The 20960-nt window shown below is 40.5% G+C and overlaps 3 protein-coding genes across 3 annotated transcripts in view; all 3 read right to left on the bottom strand.

Annotated features, from left to right (window-relative positions):
- Window positions 1-3026, bottom strand: part of apaf1 (apoptotic peptidase activating factor 1) — a 37589-nt gene extending 34563 nt beyond the window's left edge. The window contains exons 1-5 of the mRNA XM_079183500.1: window positions 2837-3026; window positions 1746-1927; window positions 1064-1253; window positions 615-812; window positions 232-421 (exon numbers count right to left, since the gene is read on the bottom strand). Of these exons, the coding sequence (XP_079039626.1) occupies window positions 232-421; window positions 615-812; window positions 1064-1253; window positions 1746-1889 (722 nt within the window). The 5' untranslated portion in view covers window positions 1890-1927; window positions 2837-3026. The remainder of the gene's footprint in view (window positions 1-231; window positions 422-614; window positions 813-1063; window positions 1254-1745; window positions 1928-2836) is intronic.
- A 1140-nt stretch (window positions 3027-4166) lies between these two features.
- Window positions 4167-11818, bottom strand: tcp11l2 (t-complex 11, testis-specific-like 2). The gene is made up of 10 exons (XM_079184034.1): window positions 11700-11818; window positions 9524-9704; window positions 9238-9370; window positions 8161-8281; window positions 7717-7940; window positions 6937-7073; window positions 6603-6784; window positions 6310-6491; window positions 5585-5757; window positions 4167-5495 (listed from the first exon to the last, which is right to left on the bottom strand). Exons 2-10 carry the CDS (start codon window positions 9690-9692, stop codon window positions 5233-5235), a joined length of 1584 nt encoding a protein of 527 aa, XP_079040160.1. The 5' UTR covers window positions 9693-9704; window positions 11700-11818; the 3' UTR covers window positions 4167-5232.
- A 2514-nt stretch (window positions 11819-14332) lies between these two features.
- Window positions 14333-19460, bottom strand: LOC306714213 (4-galactosyl-N-acetylglucosaminide 3-alpha-L-fucosyltransferase 9-like). The gene is made up of 2 exons (XM_079184177.1): window positions 19428-19460; window positions 14333-17530 (listed from the first exon to the last, which is right to left on the bottom strand). The coding sequence occupies exon 2, from the start codon at window positions 17521-17523 to the stop codon at window positions 16363-16365; it is 1161 nt and encodes a 386-aa protein (XP_079040303.1). The 5' UTR covers window positions 17524-17530; window positions 19428-19460; the 3' UTR covers window positions 14333-16362.
- Window positions 19461-20960: the final 1500 nt, after the last annotated feature.

Genomic DNA, 20960 nt, shown 5'->3' with positions numbered 1-20960 from the left:
AAATGCTTGTGGATAACTGTCTAAAATAAAATAAAGGCGTGGTATGAAGTTGCGGCTGTTTACTTATTGTTTGATATTTTGTATTTATTTCTTCAAATTATTGCTGTGGCATTATTCCAAGCCTAAAAATCAAGAAGCCCATTTGCCTTGCATTGCACCTGAATTTGAAAAACATTAATATGCACCTAAAAAAACACAAAGCTGATCATGTTGATCTGAACATATAGCAACCTTGGATATTTGCGCAGCATGAGGAAGCGCAGACGCTCCTTGGCCTCGTCCAGAGAGTTGGGGAGCCGGGGGAGAGACTGGGAATCAAGGCTCTGCTCCAGACGGAAACACAATGACTGGATCTTCACCAGCAAGTCTGGTTTGTCCAGCTGGCCGATGGACAGCCAGTGGACTCCGCCGGGAAAGCAATCTGCAGATGGAGGAAGAGGAGAGGGAGCAAAAAGACAAGAGGTGAGGAGCTACAGAGAACTGACAATCAAGCAAACATGTTTGAGATTGTAACATTATCGACAATGAAAACCAGCCCAGTTACTACACTTTTTTTTAATGCTTTTTCATTCCAGCTAACGTTAGGTGGAGTCAGCCAGTCAAAGATTATTCACCTTCGATGATTCCATGGTGTCTGGCAGCCTCGGCAGCCAGGACGGATTTGCCCGAGCCAGCCATGCCGAAGATGGTGACCCAGCCAGGCTCCTTCTGCAGCCGGTAGAGTTTCTCCCTGACGCGGTTCACGAGCTCCGGTCTGCTGACGAACACCACGGGCCTCTGTGGTACGCCGCCTTCACTGAGCACCGACTGGACTGTCGAGACCAACAGGAAAGGGATCGACAGAAAGGATTAAATCAAAAGCATGAAGACAATGAAGGCAGATACATTCAATAAGTGTTGAAGTTGTCAACCTTCCACATGCACAAAATGACAATGAAAAGTAAGAATTAGTAGCCAAAGTAGCACATGCAACCCAAAACCACTGCACAATAAATTATTTTCTCCAACACTCAAAGACGCACCGACAGCACAAATCCCTCCACCCACCGCTCCCTCTTCTCACCATAAGGTGTGCAGCAATCAGAGGAGCGCATATGTGCCTCAGGTAACGGGCGGGGTAGGTCATGATGAAGGAGATTGGCCAAGTCATTGTATGTCTCCTTGATCATTGCATTGTAGAAGGAGATGTAGGCACGGTTGTCCTTCCTGAGCAGCAGCTCCAGCAGCGCCACAGCCTGATCCTTCCTGGTGGGCTGGAGAGAGAGAGAGAGAGTGAGATAATAGACATACGCTTCATAATATGCACTTTAAATGCTGCTATGTTGAAGATTGTCTTATGAGCTGGTGGAAACATGCATGTTTTTTTAAAACAGAGCAAGTTTTTAAAGGTATATGCATGTTTTTTAACGGTGTGTACAGTACAACAATGTATATAAATATCTGAAACCCACCGTTGACTGAAAGGTCAAAGTCATATAAGCCAGTGATAGTCATAGACAATAAATACACACAGTTATAATCAGGAGTAGGAGGTGCAAAGGTCAAAGCCACATAACCAAGACAGTAGATTAAATATCTGTATGAATAAAAATGGATTGATTTATTTATTTATACAACCAAATAATTTAGGTCTGTTTTGAAAGGAAGCGGGGACAAATAGCAGCAACATACAAGAAAATAAATAACATTGGCTCCAAATTATGAATAATTTCTCCTTCACCGTCCCACCTTAAGCAGAGGCTCACCTGGGTCCTGATCCTCTGCTCCTCGTCCACAGTCAGCACACCGTCACTGATCATGTGGTCCATCAGGTAGGAGGGCTTGATGTCCTGCTCCAGTCTGTGCCGAGAGCGCAGCAGACAGCTCCGCGCCCCTTCCTCCAACGCCATCGCTGCACAGCACGCCGATCATGCAGGATCCTGTCGCACTGCGAATCATTGAGAGGATTACATGGGAACTGGGTGAACTTCAGTGCTTTACAGTACATAGCCAACAGTATGTGGCTATTGGGCATTATTGAGTTCTGATACTATACGCCTCTGTCTGCTTTTATTCAGTCAAAGTTCATCTACACCACACGGGGAAAAACATTGCTTTACACACACCACTTTACTGTCATCATGCCAAGGCAGGACAGGGATTTCCCCAAATTGTTGCCACACATCTACAATATACTGTCATAGTTATTTCCCTAACTTTGGGCGTCAACATGTAGGCTGATCTGTAGATGCAAAATCCCAGGTTCAGGTCCAGACCTTGGTTGCATGTCTGGGGATCTGTAACTGTACTGGTAATGAAAACAATTGTTAGTTGCTGACCTACATGACAAACATGCCCCAAAATAAGCAGACGTGTGAACACGCTTCTATTTAATGTACTTACACGCAATCAAAAAGAGGAACCAGAAGATCCTAAAAGTGAAACTACAAGAGCCAATCAGCTGTTCACAGCTCGACAACACAGACGTGACATTTCACAGAGTTTAAGAAGTCTCCATGATATTTTGTTCTAAAGTAAGAAGGTCAAAGTTAAGACCTGGTTAATATAACTTGTATCGGACCTTTTCTCCTGAACAGGATCAATGAAATGGTGAGAGAGCAGCTACTTTTACACAGATCTGCAGGGCCTGTCACTCAATGTGAAACTGAATATACATACTGAGAGTCCGGGCTTAACTGGACTCTTACTTACTTCATCGCGATCTTTTATCTTATTATTCAGCTACATTAGGCTGACACACGTTGCTCATTTTAATACCTGTCTCGACAAGTTCACTTCTCTCACTCTGACTTGCTGGTAAATGAGACAAAGAAAGTAACCACCAGTAGATACTTACGAATATCTTCTTTTCTTTGCCGTGGAAGGTGAATGTTGAACCGTGTATAGTTGTACGTTTTTTTTAAATCCAGTGTATGGAAAAGCTATTTATTTCTCTGTGAACGTTGTTCTACACGCCCAATTTCTTAAGAAGAGAGCTTCCGGGTTCACAACAAAAACAACTACGCCGGTGTGAAGCAGCCAATTGCATGGCGAGGTTTGAACCATGTGACTGGTGAGGTCATACGTTTCACGGATTTGTAACTAGGCAAACTGAGGCTGCTTTCACTGACTCTTTATCTGCTCGTAAATAAGCGTGTTTGCTCATTTTTAAGGCTTTTTTCGCATTATTTTAGCCTTTTACTTATCTCTAACTAGTTTAACCAAAAGTTGTTGTGTACAGTATTCTATTTATAGCTATATTTGTGACACACTCAACGCTTTCCGTTTCACATTGTTTGGTAAACCAGAAAGTGTGCATATTTGTTTGTAACACCTGTATTGCAAGGTTTTGGGACTGCATTTGAAGGCAACATTACTGCCTGGCGACAGCAAGAGATGAGGGCATGTTGTTTATTCCGCAGTACAATGATGCACTGATAATGCAATTCTATGTAGCCATAAATAGATTAACTAATCCCTCTGTTTATTTTATTTTTTTGTAAGATTAAACATTTTAATGCAGTCTCTGAAACATGTATTTTTTTATGATAAGAAAAGTTTGTCTACCATGCATTATTATAACCAATTATTTGGTGATCTGTCGTGTTTATGATTTAAACATGCTGTCTACATTTTCTGTTTCTCCATCTCCCTGATGTATATTTTAGTCTGTGATTTGTCTTTCTTGGCAATATGTGAAGTCTGGGATGGCTGATGTCTGTACCATTTAATGAATAAATAAATAGATTAACTGTGCAATGCTGTGAATAAATCAGCTTGTTGTTGGACCTGCAACACACTAGTAAGTAGTCTATGAATCAAAATTCCACCACTGTATCTCTATTTAGTGATATCAGTGACCTGAAATGAATTTGGCCCATATGTTATTTTTCCAAAATTGAGAATGTTTAATTCACGACATGTTATGTAATGTTAAGTATTATAGTTTAATGTTATATACATCTACCTCTCTTTTTATTTCTATTTTGTTCTATACATTTAATAATTAAATCGCCTTAGAACCAGCAATAGACAACTATTGAGGTTACGATATTAATATAACACATTAAATCAAAATTCATGAAAAAAGACCATTTACATTAACATGCCCACATTGTTATTATATGACTTTTAAGATGAAGTTGAAACATATGGCTGTTTTTCCAAGAACATCAATTTTCTTTTTAAAGTTTTATTATATTAACTGTGGTACAGAAGAAACAAGAACAACAACTTACCACATTTTATGTAAACCTTTTCAAAAGTACATGTCACTTTTCTTTGTGCAAAGAATCACTTGGAGTTCAGCACCTTTCATTTTCCCACAGGTTCTAACAGCCAACACAGCAATACTGTAACAACTACAGTACCTCAATATGTAACAAACATAGTAACTAAATCAATATAACAAGTATTCCACTGGCAGAAAATAAGTAAAAGTATAGAACATTCAACATGTGACAACAAATTACACATAATGATATAACCCAAATACATAGCTACTCATGCAGACCTTTCTTTTCTTCTTTTTATATTTAGTTAAAATCCCCTTTTATTCTTTTTATGTCTACTTCTATTTTAGCTGTAAAGTAATATCAGTGGATTCAAAAAAGAAGACTGAACATTAAATTCTCTGGATGATAAAGAAGTTAAAGGGAGAACAATCAAAAAGAGTCCATGGGGAAACTTGTGTTTTGCATTGATATGTGGTCAATTAACTGCAGTTATACTATATAGTTACCTTAGGATTTAGCCGTGATAAATACTTTCTTATACATAAGGAATCTCATGTGCTACTTTTCTAAATATACACGCGTCTTCCTCTTTACTTTATAAACTTTACTTTGGACATACTAGGGTTTTGATCTTTTCCCCCCTCTACAATAACAGTCTGACAACAGACACATTTACCATGTAGGGCTCGCTATTAGGTTCATAAATGGATCGCTGTAACACTGGTGTTTTAGGTTTCAAGCTGCAAGTATTCAAAGGAAAGTATATTTTAGAGCATTTATTGCTAAGGATGCAGGGGACATTTAAATGTCTACTGCATGGCGCCTACACTGCAGTGCCTTCACTGCTAAATGTAGTGAGAAAAACTACATTTGCAATACGATGAAGGTAACTCCAACTATTGGAGTACACTGGCTTGAGCGGAGCAGTTGCACTGCCTAGCTATTGTAGTACCCTCTTAGCTTTAGCTATGTCTAGCAGCAAAAAGACTCCTTAGACTGCACAAGCAAAAGTTTGGCTTTAATTGGAGGTGACGGAGTCCTGGGCGGTGTCCTGCGGAGGGTTTGCTGCTGGAGGACTGCTACTGAACATCAGCTTCCTGATGATATCCGCGTAGAAAGGTCCATAGACAGACTTGTTGTAGTTAACCAGGGAGATGAAGTGTGCTCCCATCAATGCTAGTTCAGGCTTGATAGCAGTCAAGCCAGCTGGTACCTGTTCAAGTTTGATCTTGGGTTTAGGATCACAGATGAGGACTGTAAAGAACTGCTGCACCCGATCCTCTGCACGGAGACAAAATGAAGAAGAGGAAGGTTAGAAAAGGCCAAACAAATCTTCATGTTTGAGTAAAAATGTAAAAACTCTGTCTTACCAACGAGAGTGCGGATGGGATTGTCCTTCTGAGTGATGCTGCAGATCTGGCCTGTGAGGGTGGCCTGCAGCGCCGGGGTCAGGGCCGGGTAGCTCCTCTCTGTTAAAGACTTGTTGAGCTCACAGCAGATCTGAGCACTGACGCTCTGTAGTGCCTCTTCTATGTTAAAGTCCCTACAGATAGGAGAGTTCTGGTTTGAGCTCCCGTTTCACGTAAATGATCAGACGTATGTTTCAATAAAGACTGTGTATTTAAAAGGGATAGTTCTGGTGTTTTTTTTCTTGTTGTATGAGGTACTTATCAGTAGTCCTTGTATTACCTACAGAATATATCTTCACCGCTTCTTCTTGCAGCCAGTCAGCCCTGAACTGACATTTATCTATGCTCTCTCCAAGCCACCAGACCGTCAACAGCAGTACAGATAAGTTTCCCTTTCAGTTCAGTTACCAGTTGGAAAACATTCTAAATTTAGGATACACAGACAATGTTTTTTTTTTTTTTTTTAGGTGCCTAAAATACATGTAGCTGCAGCCCCCGTCCACAGCAGTAGGCTTCATTGCTTTGCTACCATGCTGGTACTCCTGCAAGTTTCTCCCAACTGTGGGTGTGCTCACCGCCATCTACTTTAATTAATACACAGACTATGGATAAGTACCTCATACAACCCCACGTCAAAACACCCGGACTATCCTTTTAAGATGGATAAAAAAAATAAAAGAACTGACTTGCTGTGCATCCCATCCAGCAGCACACCAATCATCCTCTTCAGGCGGTCAGACAAGGAGGGCAGACCTTGGATAGACCCTCCAATGGTACTGTAGATAATGAGCAGCACCTCGTTCACCGCCTCACACCGCTGGAGCTGCCATTGAATCTCCCGCAGACGTGTCTCATCAGTCATCCAGGTCTGCAGAAGAAGAGATTCAGGGATAGTTTCACATTTTGGGGAAAGTGCTTATTTGTCTTCTGGGAAAAGAGCTAGCCTGGCTCTGTCCAAAATTTAGAGAGACACACTCACCTCAGGCAGTGGGCTCCTGTCGTAGTCCCATGTAAGGATGCGGAGGAAGGCAACGTTGAGGACCTGAAAGGGCCCGGGCACCAGTCGCTTTCCTTTTCCCTGACCATCAGTCTGTTCTTTGGTGATGGGGGTCAGCTCCTCAAGTGCTGACTTGATCCACGAGGTGGTGTGCTTCAAAGCACCTGAAGAAGTTTGTCACAGTAATACCGACTGAGGAGTTTGTTCTGAATACTATTTTTGACAACAATACGTACTTTGGTACTGCCTGGCCACAGAAACGATAAAACATACGGTATTAAAAGCTGTAGAGAAAACTCGGTCCGTGTTCACTCACTGGGTGTCTTGTCCAGGATGCTCTGAAACGTTGCCCTCTCATATTCAACACCCTGCCTGTGCAGCACAGGCCTCAGGTTATCGATTGTAAAGTTGACTATGTCAGCCTTCATCAGGTCCAGCACACGGAAGATCTCCCTGGGGTGTAAAATAAAAAGATTATTCTCTCAGACGGACCATAAAATCAAATCAAATGTCTTTTAAAGGCTTTAAATCCCATTTGTGTACTGTAATGGTAAACAATATATATCAGTATCATGAAATGGTTTAGAAACATTTTACGGCTTAGAAGAACAGAGTTAGACATTTAGCTCTGTCCAAACATGTATAGTTCCCATACTTTTGGGTAAACATGGGTTTACGACCAGATCAGGTACTAAGTGTTACTGTTTTACTTTAGAGGGTCGTAAAGACAGACACAGGAAGGTGAGCAAGGGGTCACACTGGGGGTTCTTCCTATTCTGGGGATGTTAAGGGTCACGTAAATGTATCTGGCAATGAGATCAAGGGAAAATGGAAGACTAGATAAGCCAGCGTAAGACATCCTTGACCTATCTAAAGGAAGAGACTGTTTCTGCTTTAGTATGTGAAGATTTTAACTGATGTTGAAGAATGCTCCCAGCAGACTCTGTGTGAAGAGCTGTGTTGGGGATTCTCCCTCTTGCAAGAGAATAAATGGAACAGGACAACTTTGAATGATTTGGAGACTTGTATTATTTTGATTTGCGAATAACACTCTCTTCTCCCGATTAACATAGAAATATTCTACGACAGTACGTACCTGAACAGTGTCACTATGTTATCTGGGCTTTCGCGGAGCTTCTGGATATCCTCATCCCTAACCGGTGCACACAATTTGCCCATGGTGGTGATAATGTAAGAGGCGAGTCCCTGGATGTCTACAGCGTCGTTGTCGGCCTGCTGACGAATCAGGTCCATGTTCAGCACCTCCGTGATCTGGGTCCGCATCCGATTGGCGCCCGGATTAAGGAATGACAGTAAAACCTGTCCAAATAGGACGATACTACGCTTAAACGCTATTAAGCACTATTTGTAACTCAATTAATCAGTGATGTTGCTTAATTTGTTACTGATTTTCTACCAGTCACAAAGGAAGTGATGGAGATAAAGAGAAACAGATACAAAAAGGGCCTTGAAAATGTGAGCAATTAAGTAATTTCTGCAGATCTGGTGAAGCTGTGAACATCACAGTGTGCGTGCTGACCTCTCTGATCTCCTCCAATAATCTGATGGCTTGCCCATACTCAGGCGGGTCGTCGTTCAGCTCGGACTCCAGGATGTCCCAGAAGGCCTTGTGGACATTATCTCTAACTATCTTCCATAAACTAAAAAAAAAAAAAAAAAAAAGAAATGGAAGATTTAGTTTAGCTGAGTGTATAATCGGTCAGGAAAAATGTCCATTTATGAAATGGACGTTGGTAGGGACAGTGCACAAAGTACTAAACAACTGACGTCATCTAAAGAGTAATACAAAAAGAAATCACTACTTGTGTTGCATTGCTGCCAGAATCTTATCTGCTACTGTCCCTGTGTTCACTCTTCCACTAAAGACATCACTTTCTTTACCTTTCCCCTCATCTCTTTCTGTCCTCTCCACTCTCTTGTGTTGTGCTTAAGATAAACAGAGGCAGACTGACAGTGACGTATGGTGTGCCCATCTTTTCTCTTTACTGTAGAATTAAATCCAGATTCACATACATTACATATATTTGATCAAAAGGTTGTGTCTCTATATCATTTCTACAATATTATTGATCTATACACTATACACAACAAACAAGGTAATCCTATTTATCAGATACAGAGACAAAACTATCAACATGATGTATTTCACCTCTTGTCTTTAACTGAAGTCATTGGAACGACGTTTATTTTGAAGTAGCTAAATAACCTTAACAGGAAGTGTGTGTGTATATACAGTATATTAAAAGTTCTCTTCCATGAGGTGTACACATAACTCTGTCAATACTGTGAAACTATATTCTATAGGAAGCATAGATACAATAAACAGTTCCACTGAACACCAACTTATTCCAGATTTCAGGATAAATCTCCGGGAGTAGAACTAATAACAGAGTCTGAATAATGCGAGGCAGCGGCAAGTTTAAAGGATTTGAGATGCAAAACTTGACATTTGGAATCAAAGCTTGTGTTATCCAACTCATGTGCACTAACTAACTAACATGTTTTTGTAAAGCCCTTACCTGACAAACTAATGTTTGATCTAACTGATAATCCACAAAACACGATCGGGGTGTGAAAGATGTTTTTCACAGTATACCTGTCCTGAGGTAGGCTGCCTGGCTCCAGATGGAAGTTGCGGTTCACAATGATCTCGTGGGCAATGCTGAGATTGGACAGGTCTCTGGTGGACTCCATGACTTCATCCAGTTTTAAGGTTTTGGGTGGGCTTGCTGTGGGAACCAAACATTGAACACGCTTTGAAAATAGATGAATGAGCGCCGGCTAGTAGGCCATTTCTGAGGAAGGAAGGCAATCATGGACACAAAAACGGAAACAGTAAGTCAGATGTTGTCTTGAGATAAACGGTGAGGTGGCAAACTCACAGGAGGGCGTGCCATGTTTGCTGGAGCAGTCGCTGGTGAAGCTCTCCCGGGAACAGTCCAGGTCGCTGGTCGACGTCATGCTGTCACAGCGCTCCGAGGACGACTCCACGTCACTGCCTTGTTCCTCGCCGCTGCACGTGGAGGCAGGTCGCTCATCATTTAGAGGCATCTTGGGTTATAGCTGCACATGAGAAGGTGGTTACGACCCGTAGCTTGTTGGCTGCGATGTCAGCAGAGGGAAACAGGATTTCTCTTTCTGAAGCCGTTAAAGGGGATCTTACTACCGGGGACAGGTTTAGAATTGAAGAGGAACGTTTATCCTTCCTCTTTTATTTGGATGTTCTGTATTTTTATTGTTGGCAACAAATATCATGAAAAGACAGAAAACCAACAATTAATTAATCCTACAAACAAGTATCGCCCTTGTTGCCAAAGACATATTTGTTCAGCGCCATAGACATTATCTAAAAACTATTAAAACAAAGAAATGAGCCACACTTAGTGACATTTTTTATGACCTCAGACACCGGAGTTAATCAAGTCGATCAAACATTCACCGTGCAGATGGTGTAAACGCTCACTTAAAAACAAAATGTGTATTTTTCCGCTGTGTTAGTCACTCCTAAGATGCTATATTCTTAAGAATGTCCAATAATAATGCAACAAAGTGAGTTTACTGAGAAGAAACTCAACTGATGGTGCATTAAGTCATTCTTTGGGGAAACATTATCAGTGTGTGTTATCCAAAGTCAGGACACAAACAGAAGAACCCATTTCCTCAACTAGGTTTAAACAAAAGCTTATTGAGAAGCCCTCTGTTCTCCCATGTTGCCCCGGAGACCCAACTTATCTCGGATATGGATCTCCAAGGCAACATGGGACAACAGAGGGCTTCTCAAATTGCCAAAATGATCCTGTTACACCAGTCCCTGTTTCGTCTCACTTTCAAACAAACACAAATATAAAGACATTAACATAAGAAAGACCGGTAAAGAAATACGAGCTAAATCCGAACTCCTCCGCCTCTCTAATATTATCTGCGCTGGCAGGGTGACCCCTTTGGGTGTTCCTTCCTGTCCCCGGCCTCAGTTATCTGCTGCCAAAAATGAATGCACACTCCCTCGCTGCTCATTTGGTTTAAAGATAGCTCAAGGGGTGAGGGTGGGTGTGTGACTTCCATGTACCCCCCGCTGTGTCCGCAGCTCATTCATTACATCATATGTGCGACTTGACAGATAGGTCACAGCAACGCAGTAACGCAGCAACGCAGCAGGCCAATTTTCTTTAGAGATTATCTAGAGCGATGGGAGCAATGCAGTCCAGAAAAAAACTGATTACGGATTAGGTATACTCTGTCATCTGCTGCTTCATTATAAGAAATCCTCTTACAGCTGTCTCAATGCTGGGTAAAATAAAATGCAGTATGCAATAACAAAGATAAAACCTGGACATGCGAGTTAAAAGAAAATTTGAATAAACAGTCAGACTGTACAATCCAGCATTGGAATGCAACGTGCTGGTAATACATCTGTCAATATCCATATAACTTGCCCAGGTGTTTTGGATAAATGCGATATGGAATCCAAATAAGCAACACATTGTTACAGTAACCTGTGCAGAAACAAAGACAGTCCTCTGGGATCCAGATTTGTCTGCAGTGTAATGTAAACAAAGCACTGGATCAGGGAGGCGGGGCTAACTGTACGGGGTCTCTCGTTATTGGCTGCAGCTCCCTGTCGCCCACCCCCACATGGAACATCTTTGGTTGTGTTGCTTTGCAAGTGGACCAAAAAAAAAAAGAACATATCCACACACGCGTATGAAGTGGGTACACGTGATCCGAGCAGCAGACCATAACAAGAACTTCGTGCACATGTAATACAGTACATGATATTCCCATGCACCACGTGAGAACACAAAGAAAAAGGGCAGTAAGACGAGATGCGTTGAAGATATATGCAGATAACCGATAAATTCGTCACTTCTGTTTCGGCTACATTATAGCGTGTTTACACGACAGTCTTTGTTTTTAGTAAACATGAGAGTTGGCGTGTACGAGCCCACGTTTCCGCTCCACCACGAAGCCAAACTCAAAGCCAAACATTAACGTAAAGTTACTAACAAAACCAGCCGAGTGAGTCATAATTTCAATTTAAGTAAAATGAGCTCCCTTTACCTCATTCAAGTCACCGGAAAAGGAGATTGATACCCAGAATAGCTCAACTCTAAAGTGAATATCCGTCGTCGTTGTGTAACGCTCGTCTCTCTGTTTAAAGGTCTTTCGTTACCCCAGCTGGCTCTGAGGACAAATGGGCGAAACCATTTCTTACATAGGGTCCATCAACGGCCAAGCAAAGGCGAACAGACGGTTTGCGATTCAAGATTCAAGTGTTTTGATTAAAACACAAGTTTTAAACTGGCATACGTATAACTAAAGGCACACGTCCAGCTTGGAGAGCGCAACTTGATACGATATTCCACATTGTGTCGCCCTTGGTGGAAATGGTACGCTCCACTCTGTTTCACGTGGGACGACTGTGTTTACGGATGTGACCTCAGTGTGTTTACAGCAGTGTAGGCCTACTGTATGTACGTCTGAAAGACACTAGGGGGGGGACTCACCCCATATTTGAAGGCCTGTCATTACCATTTAGGGTTAAGAGTTGTAAATTGTATTATTCTTCCAAAAAGATTGAATTTGCAGCCAGTTGCCGCAGCCATGGGCCCGGTGTTACGGTTTAACCAGGGACCCTGTTAACTGCTTCTAAACTACTCCGTGGTACACTTCAAAATACTGCATGGTAAACGAGTAGTGCAGTCACCAGTTGATCTAGTTACCATTGCTCTTAGGACTGCGACTGCTGACTGTGTTTTAAATTTCTATGTATGCCTCTACCTCCTACGTTCTACTTATCGTGGCGTACTGGCACTGCTTGTGCCTGCAAGTTATTTTTCCACTCAATGATATGAGTTCGAATCCCGTATATACCTTTTAATTTGTTTTGTTTAACTGTGCTACAGAGTTCTTCTATACGTAACACATGTTTCCACAAAACAGGCTCCAAAGACGATTATGTGTTTGTTTGTTTGTATACCAACTTTATTATTTCAAAGGAAGGGGAATTTGCTCCCTTCCTGTTTTAACACATAAACAACAAGCAAGCAACGTTTCAAACTCGAGTGGACTAGTTTCCTCAAAAGACGCTCCAACGTCGAATCCGGTATGTTTTGACCAAAGACTGTAAATGATAAGGTTTGACACTGTATTGCAAAACTAAACAATGCGGCATTCACGAGGACAGCTGTGTGTTCTCTTCTCGTTTTTAACAGCAGACGCATTCGGCTGAAGGTCTCCAGTTAACAGGGTCCCTGCTTAAACCGTAACACGGTCACAATGCTCCTTAGAGCACTGATTTGGCCAGGTGAGCTCTTCATTAGTATATGTGTTTATTTCCAGGTGTGGTAATAAACACATACACAGGTAACTATAGCTTATTGTGTTACACCCCAGCTCAAAGGCTTGTGACAATAATGAGAGACCACACGAGTGAAAAGTAATAAAAAACCCACATTTATTTACAGAATAATCTTAACTACACAAAACAACCATGGAGAGTCAGTAATCAGTAATGTCAGCATGTGTGGAAATGTGTGGAGCAAAGGGAAGAGACTCTCAATGCTCAGGTGGTAAATCTTTATAGCTGGCCCCAAAAGGTGGCTGCGGTCGAAAAGTCCAAAGATTACCTCCTTATACATCTGTCCCATAAATCACTTTTCCTTGACCTCTATGGAAAACGTCACAGGGTCAAGGAAAGATGTGAAGGAGAATTCATGAGGGGTTAGGAAAAGACAGGTGGGTCTGCCATGGCGAAAACTACAATGAAGAAGGACAAATAAAACATGACACCATGATGTCTGTTTGCATGCAGGCTATATAAACAGCTTCTTTTGACAAAGGGAGTAACACACAGGTTTAACAATTATACTCATTCAGTCATAAACTAATGGAATTCATGTTGATGAATATGAATAGACAGTGACAATCCTTTCGTTTCATTTTATATGTATTTATTAACTTCGAAAAAACAGAATACGGAATAAAATGAACAATAAATACTACAAACTGTCAATGAACAAAGTCTCATTCTCAATAACAATAATAATAATTTAAAAAAAGATAGATTATTAAGCTGTTAAAATGCAAAATATAACCGAACCGTTGAATCTACATTATTGCTTAAAGGACACATTGATGTTGGCCAGTGATATTGATATTGCACGAGTAAAATGTCAGTTCACCCTGACATAGTCTGTCATGCAACACCTGAAACATGATACCATGATCACTATAATCGTGCTGCATTCAGGCTGTATAAAGACTGTCTGTTGTGAGAAGCTGCTTTATTTGTGGTGTGTGGAGAGAAACTGGAGCTTCTTCCTTCCTTCATGCTGCTGCTGCTGTCCCCCTTAACTACATCGTCACTGCTTCAGACACAGTAGACACAACTCACGCTTGTGCAACATCAATGATGTTCAATATCAATATTTCCTTTATGCAAGTCACCGGGAGTCTGAACGCACCAAAAACAACTTTAGTGCATGTTTGTTTAAAAGAGACGGAAGCCGTCCCCACAATAGGGGCAGCGACATGCTATCGGCTAACCTGCAGCTTATGGCACCATGTCACACAAACTCCCCTCTTCCTCTTTGTCACAACCTCAAACACACGTTCCATGAGAGCTTCCCCTACAGGTCATCAAGGACATCAGGCAACAAATCCCCCCCCCCCCCCCCCCCCATAGAGTGTTTTACATGTCAGTAGGAATATTCCTAGTTATTTTAGCAATTCTTTTGCTGAAATCATATCCCGTATGAAATCAACCACATGCAGTCTTGACTTTACACCAACTACATTTCTTTAAGAGGTGATTAATACTAATAGCTCATTCGCAACAGGAACGGTTCCATCGGTTCTTAAATAGGTTATGGTCCAACATCTTTGAAAGAAGCCTCTGTTCTTTGCCATTTCTAAACTTTCGTTTCATCAAAAGTTTTAGAGAAGTGGTTTTAACCCAGCTTTTAGCTCTTGTATGTCTTAAAATCTTCGAGAAGTTTCAGTCAGGTTTGAAAGCTTTACACAGCACAGAAACTGCCCTCCTCAAGGTATCCAATGATCTCCTTTTAGCAGCCGACAGGGGGAGAGCTGGATTTTAATTATTTTAATTCTATTAACATAAAGTCCACGACCAGAAACTTAGTAGGAGTATTTGATTCAGATTTAAGCTTCAAACCACAAAAGGTGTCCAGTACTGTTTCCTCAAATTAGAACAATCTCCAAAATGAAACTGTCGGAGAAAAATGTATTCTGTCAACTTCTCTTTAGTTTGAACCTATCTTTCTGTCTCAGTAGTTTTTGAATTTCTGTAACACATGCTCTTTCTTATCTTAGGTGAATGCCCACAGTTCATAACTAAACCGTGATGTGAATGTACACGCTATCTACAGCTGGAAGGGGGAAGAGGCGTCTCTTCGACGTGTTTAAAAGTTCCCCTCAACATCGCATTTGTGGTCAGACTCCCTTTGATCCTCTGCGGTTCTGTGTCCTGTGACTGTCTTTAGTTGACTCTGTTAGTATTCATTGAATCATGTATGATGACTTGTACACTCTTGATCATTTGTCTATATCTTATCCTGTAATAAATTCTTAAAGACAGAGAGCTTAAGATATTTTTGATTTCTCACAAGGAACTACATTCATTTCCACCACACAAACCAATTACTGTAACCCCCCCGTCTCTCTGCCAGCAACCAAAGGTCACTCAGCTCGGCCTCTCACTGGTTTTAACAGACGACATCACATCACCCCAATCCTTCTCTTCACTGGCTCCCTGTTCATTTTAGAATTGATTTTTAAGATTTTACTGATCACTTTTAAAGCAGGTATGGGTCTGGCTTTATTTATTTTATTTATTTTATTTTATTTTATTTATTTATTTTGTTGGGCCTTTCATATAACATCACGTAAACAACTGGCACTAAAATAGAATTTCCATTCAAAAAGTTACGAGTGTGAGTTGGAATCCCTGATATTAAAATGTGTAACAATTATGAGAAATTGAGTCTTGATTTAAGAAATAAAATGTTGTTGCATTGCTCATTCTTAATATGAACACTTCTTGATGAAAAACTAAATGCATAAAAACATTTGCATAAAGTGCAGTTCAATGTTATTACCACATAATAAGAGCACATACACACAGAAGGATATTACAAAAAAAGAAGAACACAATTGGGGTTAGTTCAGAGCTTTTCTTTGGTCTGGTTTGAGACCAAACTGAGATCAACACATTCAAGAACGAGTGAAAAAACAACTCATGACCAAATCAATAAGAATACATACTGTATATTACCTCTCTAGTTATGTCTAGCCACGGAGGCAGCTTTTCAGATATGCATCTCTGAGATGCTGAGGAGTAGGTAACGTTTCAATGCCATGAACTACAGTAATTCAATTATATCCGCCTCATTGTATTGGGATAGCAGCAGCCATGTAAAAAGCAATTTAAATAATATAAAGAAGAAACGCTTGTGAAAAATGATCCTCAGATAAACTTGTGATAGGTCACAATGCTCAAAAATCTTCTACTTGGCCCCTTAAAAAATGTAATGTAACTTTTCTAAGACTATATATGAAACTACATGCACAACCACACAATCCAAGCTTCCTGTCTCTGCAGACCGTCTGTAATTTGTTCAAAAATACATCAGCTGACCGCAGTTCGACACCTTCTTAGCAACGAAGTAAATGAAAGACACGGTGTTTAGAGTTTCACTTCCTCTCAACCCCAGTACCAGCTGATCAGATCATCAAAAGCTTGATACTCCTTGTGGTTTTGTAAGTATCTACACGTTTTGCATGCATGTTCTCTTACGAAGTCAGACTGTTTAACTTTAAAGATGCTTCTCCAGTTAAAGAATTGCGTGTACTCAGCGTTGTTTTGGTCAAGGTAAAGTAGCCGCTCTGCCAACTTCTGCGGAGAAGAAAAGTCATCGACATGAATGAAAGAATCAGGTGGGGCACGGTCCTCATAATTTTGTTTTGGAGGGCCCAGAACTACGGGTACACTTCCGCTCATCAAAGGCTTGTAGAACTTCTCTGTGATGTAGTCTTTGTAGATCGAGTTTTCAAAGGAGAGGTAGAATTTACAACTAGAAAGTATTTTTGGATAGTCTTCGTCACTTAGATAATGGCCAAAGGCTTGTCCATAAGTATGAATCTTGACGTATTTCTTCAGTTCATTGTAGTACTGAACCCTCTTTTGCTGCTGGGCCCAGTTGCTCACAATCCAACACACCAACTTGTCCTTTGCCGGCAATTTGAAACTCTCATCTTCAGATGTCACTGGCAGCAGATACCCATAAGGCACTTGAATATTTGAATCACGGCGATAGTTGCATGTCAAGTTGAATACTTTATTAAGACCAAGGATTCGAGGTGAGTTTGCGGGTGACTCCATATTTGACCACACCCATTTCTGAAAACTGGGACGTGGCATTTTGGGCAAGTTTTCTAAATTTCCATTTATGTCCCTGTGATGGAAGACAACCCCGTGGGCTTTTTGGTAAAGCGTCTTGTCATCTGTTAAGTGGCATCTTTTTATATCAAAAATGTTGCAGTCGAGCTCAAATCTGTAGCCAAATGGCCACATCCAGATCAGCACAATAGTGTCCGTCTCAGCGTCCACTGCTGCTGTCTGAATCTTCTGGGTTGGACTGGAATGTGTGTCATTGTGGAGCTTTGTAGCGCTTTTGGGGTTTGGGTGATGGATTTGTGCTTTATCTGCACACAGAAATGCAGGACAAAACTGACTGCCTTTGCCAAAATCTAGGTACTTGATGTCAGACCTGTACGTGAGAAAAAGGCCGATAAAGCACAACACCAGCAGGCTGCCGAAGAGTAACGGACGCAGAGAAGTCCACTGGCAGGCCGAGCAGGACATGGTTCACCTTTGGAGAGAGAATAGATGCATTGATTGGAGACAGAACATTTGAATGGACAATGCATTGAGTTGTCTGACTGTAAGCCAGGGATTTGCAATACAATCATTTATGTAAACACAAGTTGTCATTGTCACCGCTAGAATTTCCAAAACTCAAACATGTAAAATCACAAATTACTTCCCCGGGGGGCCCGAGCACCCATTTATAGTTCCGGGAAATACCAACTACAGGAAGCAGGTAGGGGGAAGTGAACATATGTGTTGCTGTATTTAGTTAGATAACTTATGGGTGATTATTTACGTTAGGTATAGGACTTATTTATATATAGTTGTTAATTAATATTGGTATGGTTGGGGTGGGTAAAATTCTGTAAATATTTATTATACATAGATAGATAGCAATAGACTTACCTGTAGGTGGTATGGCTGGTCCAATTAGATGGACCAGGTGTACAAAAGGGCCCTGATTTTGTTTGTGGAGATTAGGGGAGGCCACTAGACACTGGTGGGAACTGTGGTGAAATGGTCAACTGGTAAAATAAAAGAAGTGTCTTCTGAACCCTCTCTGGACTCCTGACTTGTTCATTTGCCTCCGTGGCCGCTCGGGCATGTTTACAGTGACATACTTTAAATCTAGCAGACGTCCCTGTTTTCAGAATTGGGTGTGGTCAAATATGGAGTCACACAGATCAAATCCCTATTGATTAGATTAGAAAAACACACCTTTTGCTATTGATGTAAGTCTGTTTTACAAATGTTACACTTATGTCTGTCTTTGTTTAGCACAGTGGACAATATAAATATATATATATTTTTTTTATTTTTTTAAATTTCTCACAGGTATGATACAGACTGTTCAGTACGTTTGCCTTATAAACTATCAGAGGTTGATTAAACAACAAAATGATTCCATCACAGGCCATTGAGGCATATCATTGACCTCAGCATTGCATTTCCCATTTTTTTACTCCATCAATCTCCATTATAATCGTGTATATCTTTGACTAAATCCCATTTTTCTTCCACTAAAGATAAAAAGACTGTATGCGTGTAACGAGCGTACATTGACAGGTGCTGCTGACGTTCGTAAAATGCACGAGAAATGAGAAGTATCTTTTGGTCAGACAGGATGCGTGCTGTTGTAAACGGAGATGTTGCAACATAACGTACTCCTTCATGGGGAAGTATTTTCTATATAACGGAATCTCATTGGATCATTTGTGTTATTGTACTATTTTCCTTAATACAGAAAGAGCCGCCGCGGTGATCTTATTGTACATTTCTTTTGCTTTTTGATTATATCTCATTACTATCTCCGACGAGCCGTCGCTCCCCATTCAACAGGAAAACAGCGAGGTAATGATTTAAATCATATAAAAACATTGAGAGCCACAAAGATGTACCAGATCGTGTATGAATCAGACAAAAGCTATAGTAGAACTTATTTTGCAGGTTCTAATATTGTATAGGGCATAAAAGAGTAAAAAATATATACTGGGGCCAAACATGCTCTAAACTAAAAGGTATAAAGTCCTTGAAAAGTAAAATGTTGTAATCAATATAACGTATAACGCATATATATTTTAGCCTACAAATCTTAAAACGAAAACATGTGTTTGGGACATCCCCTTCTTTGCTCTGCTCGGAAAAAATGTGTAATTTGTTTCCACGTCAGAGTCCACCGTCCACCGTCTGCCCAGTTTATGGATATTTTTAATGCGTGAACACTTTTTAACTCTTAATAAAATGTCTATTGGAACGTTCACAAACTAAACTGATCAGTCTGTAAAAATGTCCACCTGCCTCAAAATTAATCACAAAAACACCTTCTTTGATTACATTTATTTTTCTTTTTTTTAACAAAACAACAGTTTCATCTTCAAATTGATTAAAGTGCCTCTTACTGTGTTTGTCGTCTCAGCAGAGCTTCAAGTGGATGAATGTAAAGAAGAAGAGGAAGTGATCCTCCGTTCTGTATATCAATGTGTAACAATCCTGGCTAAACATTATCAAGTTCATCAAGAGGACACTCCTTCTACGACCAACTGGATGAAGTGCTTTCATTGTACATTGCACCCATGCATGCATGCAAACCCGTCAATTTGCAATTAAACCCACAGGCCACATTAAAATCAGCAAAAAGTTCCCAGTGAGTCAGCGTGAGTCTAACCTGTTTCAGAAGAGTAGTCCTGAATGTCGTTCAACGAATTACACCTTTTAGTGTAATACCTTTATAACAAACAGAAATATGATATCATATATTATTTTATAAATGTAATTAAAGTTTCTGACGTAAACATATTCATCTTCTGTAAAATCTATTTTTTTTGTTCCTCCAAAACTGAGGGTGTGTTCAGGTGCTCCTCATCAGCTCGTAAAGTCAACGGTCTCCCAGTTTATCAGCAGGAAGCTTCCCACTTCATTTGATTAGTACATCAATATGATTTTCTCCTCCCTCCTTTTCTCTTGGTGTTATTTTTTCTTTGGGTATTTTTTCTTCTCTTAGTTTCTGTCTTGATCAGACCTTTTAAAATACGTTACAAAACTCTGAGTCACAATTGAGGCAAAGTTATTTCACACATTAAAAACAGGACAAAGTCACGTGAGCCTAACCCTCCTCTCAGTGTGCTTCTTATCACATGGTTGTGAGCTACACACCAGTCACACCTTACATTTTATTCTAATGAAAAACTCAAACTCCCGACCAGTTTATTGCATATAGAGCAGGGAAGCTGGATCCCATCACAAGTGGTCTCATGTGGAGATGAATCCTATTGCCAGGTGTGAACTGATGAACTGAAGGCCCAGACACACCAGACCACCATCAAAGCCCGAGCGACGACGAAAGGCTGCCTTTTGCGTTTCCACACGTCCAACTTGAACACACCGCAAAGACAGTCGGTTTGTAAAAAATGTAAATAATAATAATAACACCTCTCTCTCTATATATAATATAGTAGAATGCAAGTATTGACTATTGTTTTGCTGCATTATGTTCATCAGCAATTCATTATGATGTTCACCAATTTGTGTAGGTAAGCAAAAAGGCGTAAGATTTAGATAAGGCAAAACTCATTGAAAGAACAGAAGGGTGGGTGCTGGTTATAATTTCACAAACGTAACAGCTGGAGCATTGTGGCCTGGCTTGTTAATGAACAACCATCCAGGATGTAATGTGTGGCAGGTGGAGTCAGTGCAATATAATATGTATATCAGAATCAGAATCAGATTTATTGGCCATGTAAACGTACGCATACATGGAATTTGGCCCCGGTTTCCACTCCTCTCTCATTGTACACTATTTTACAATAAACAAGAACAAATATATAAAGAATAAGAAAGGGCAGCAAAAAAGTAGGACAGATGTAAGTATAAATATTTAACAGCTATATACAATATAAGTATAAATATGTATCCCCAAAAAATGTGTGTAGATA

This window comes from Pholis gunnellus, assembly GCF_910591455.1.
Source record: "Pholis gunnellus genome assembly, chromosome: 22".
Lineage (NCBI taxonomy): Eukaryota > Metazoa > Chordata > Actinopteri > Perciformes > Pholidae > Pholis > Pholis gunnellus.
The sequence above is the reverse complement of the archived record's forward strand: the minus strand, read 5'-3'. Positions and strand labels throughout refer to the sequence as shown.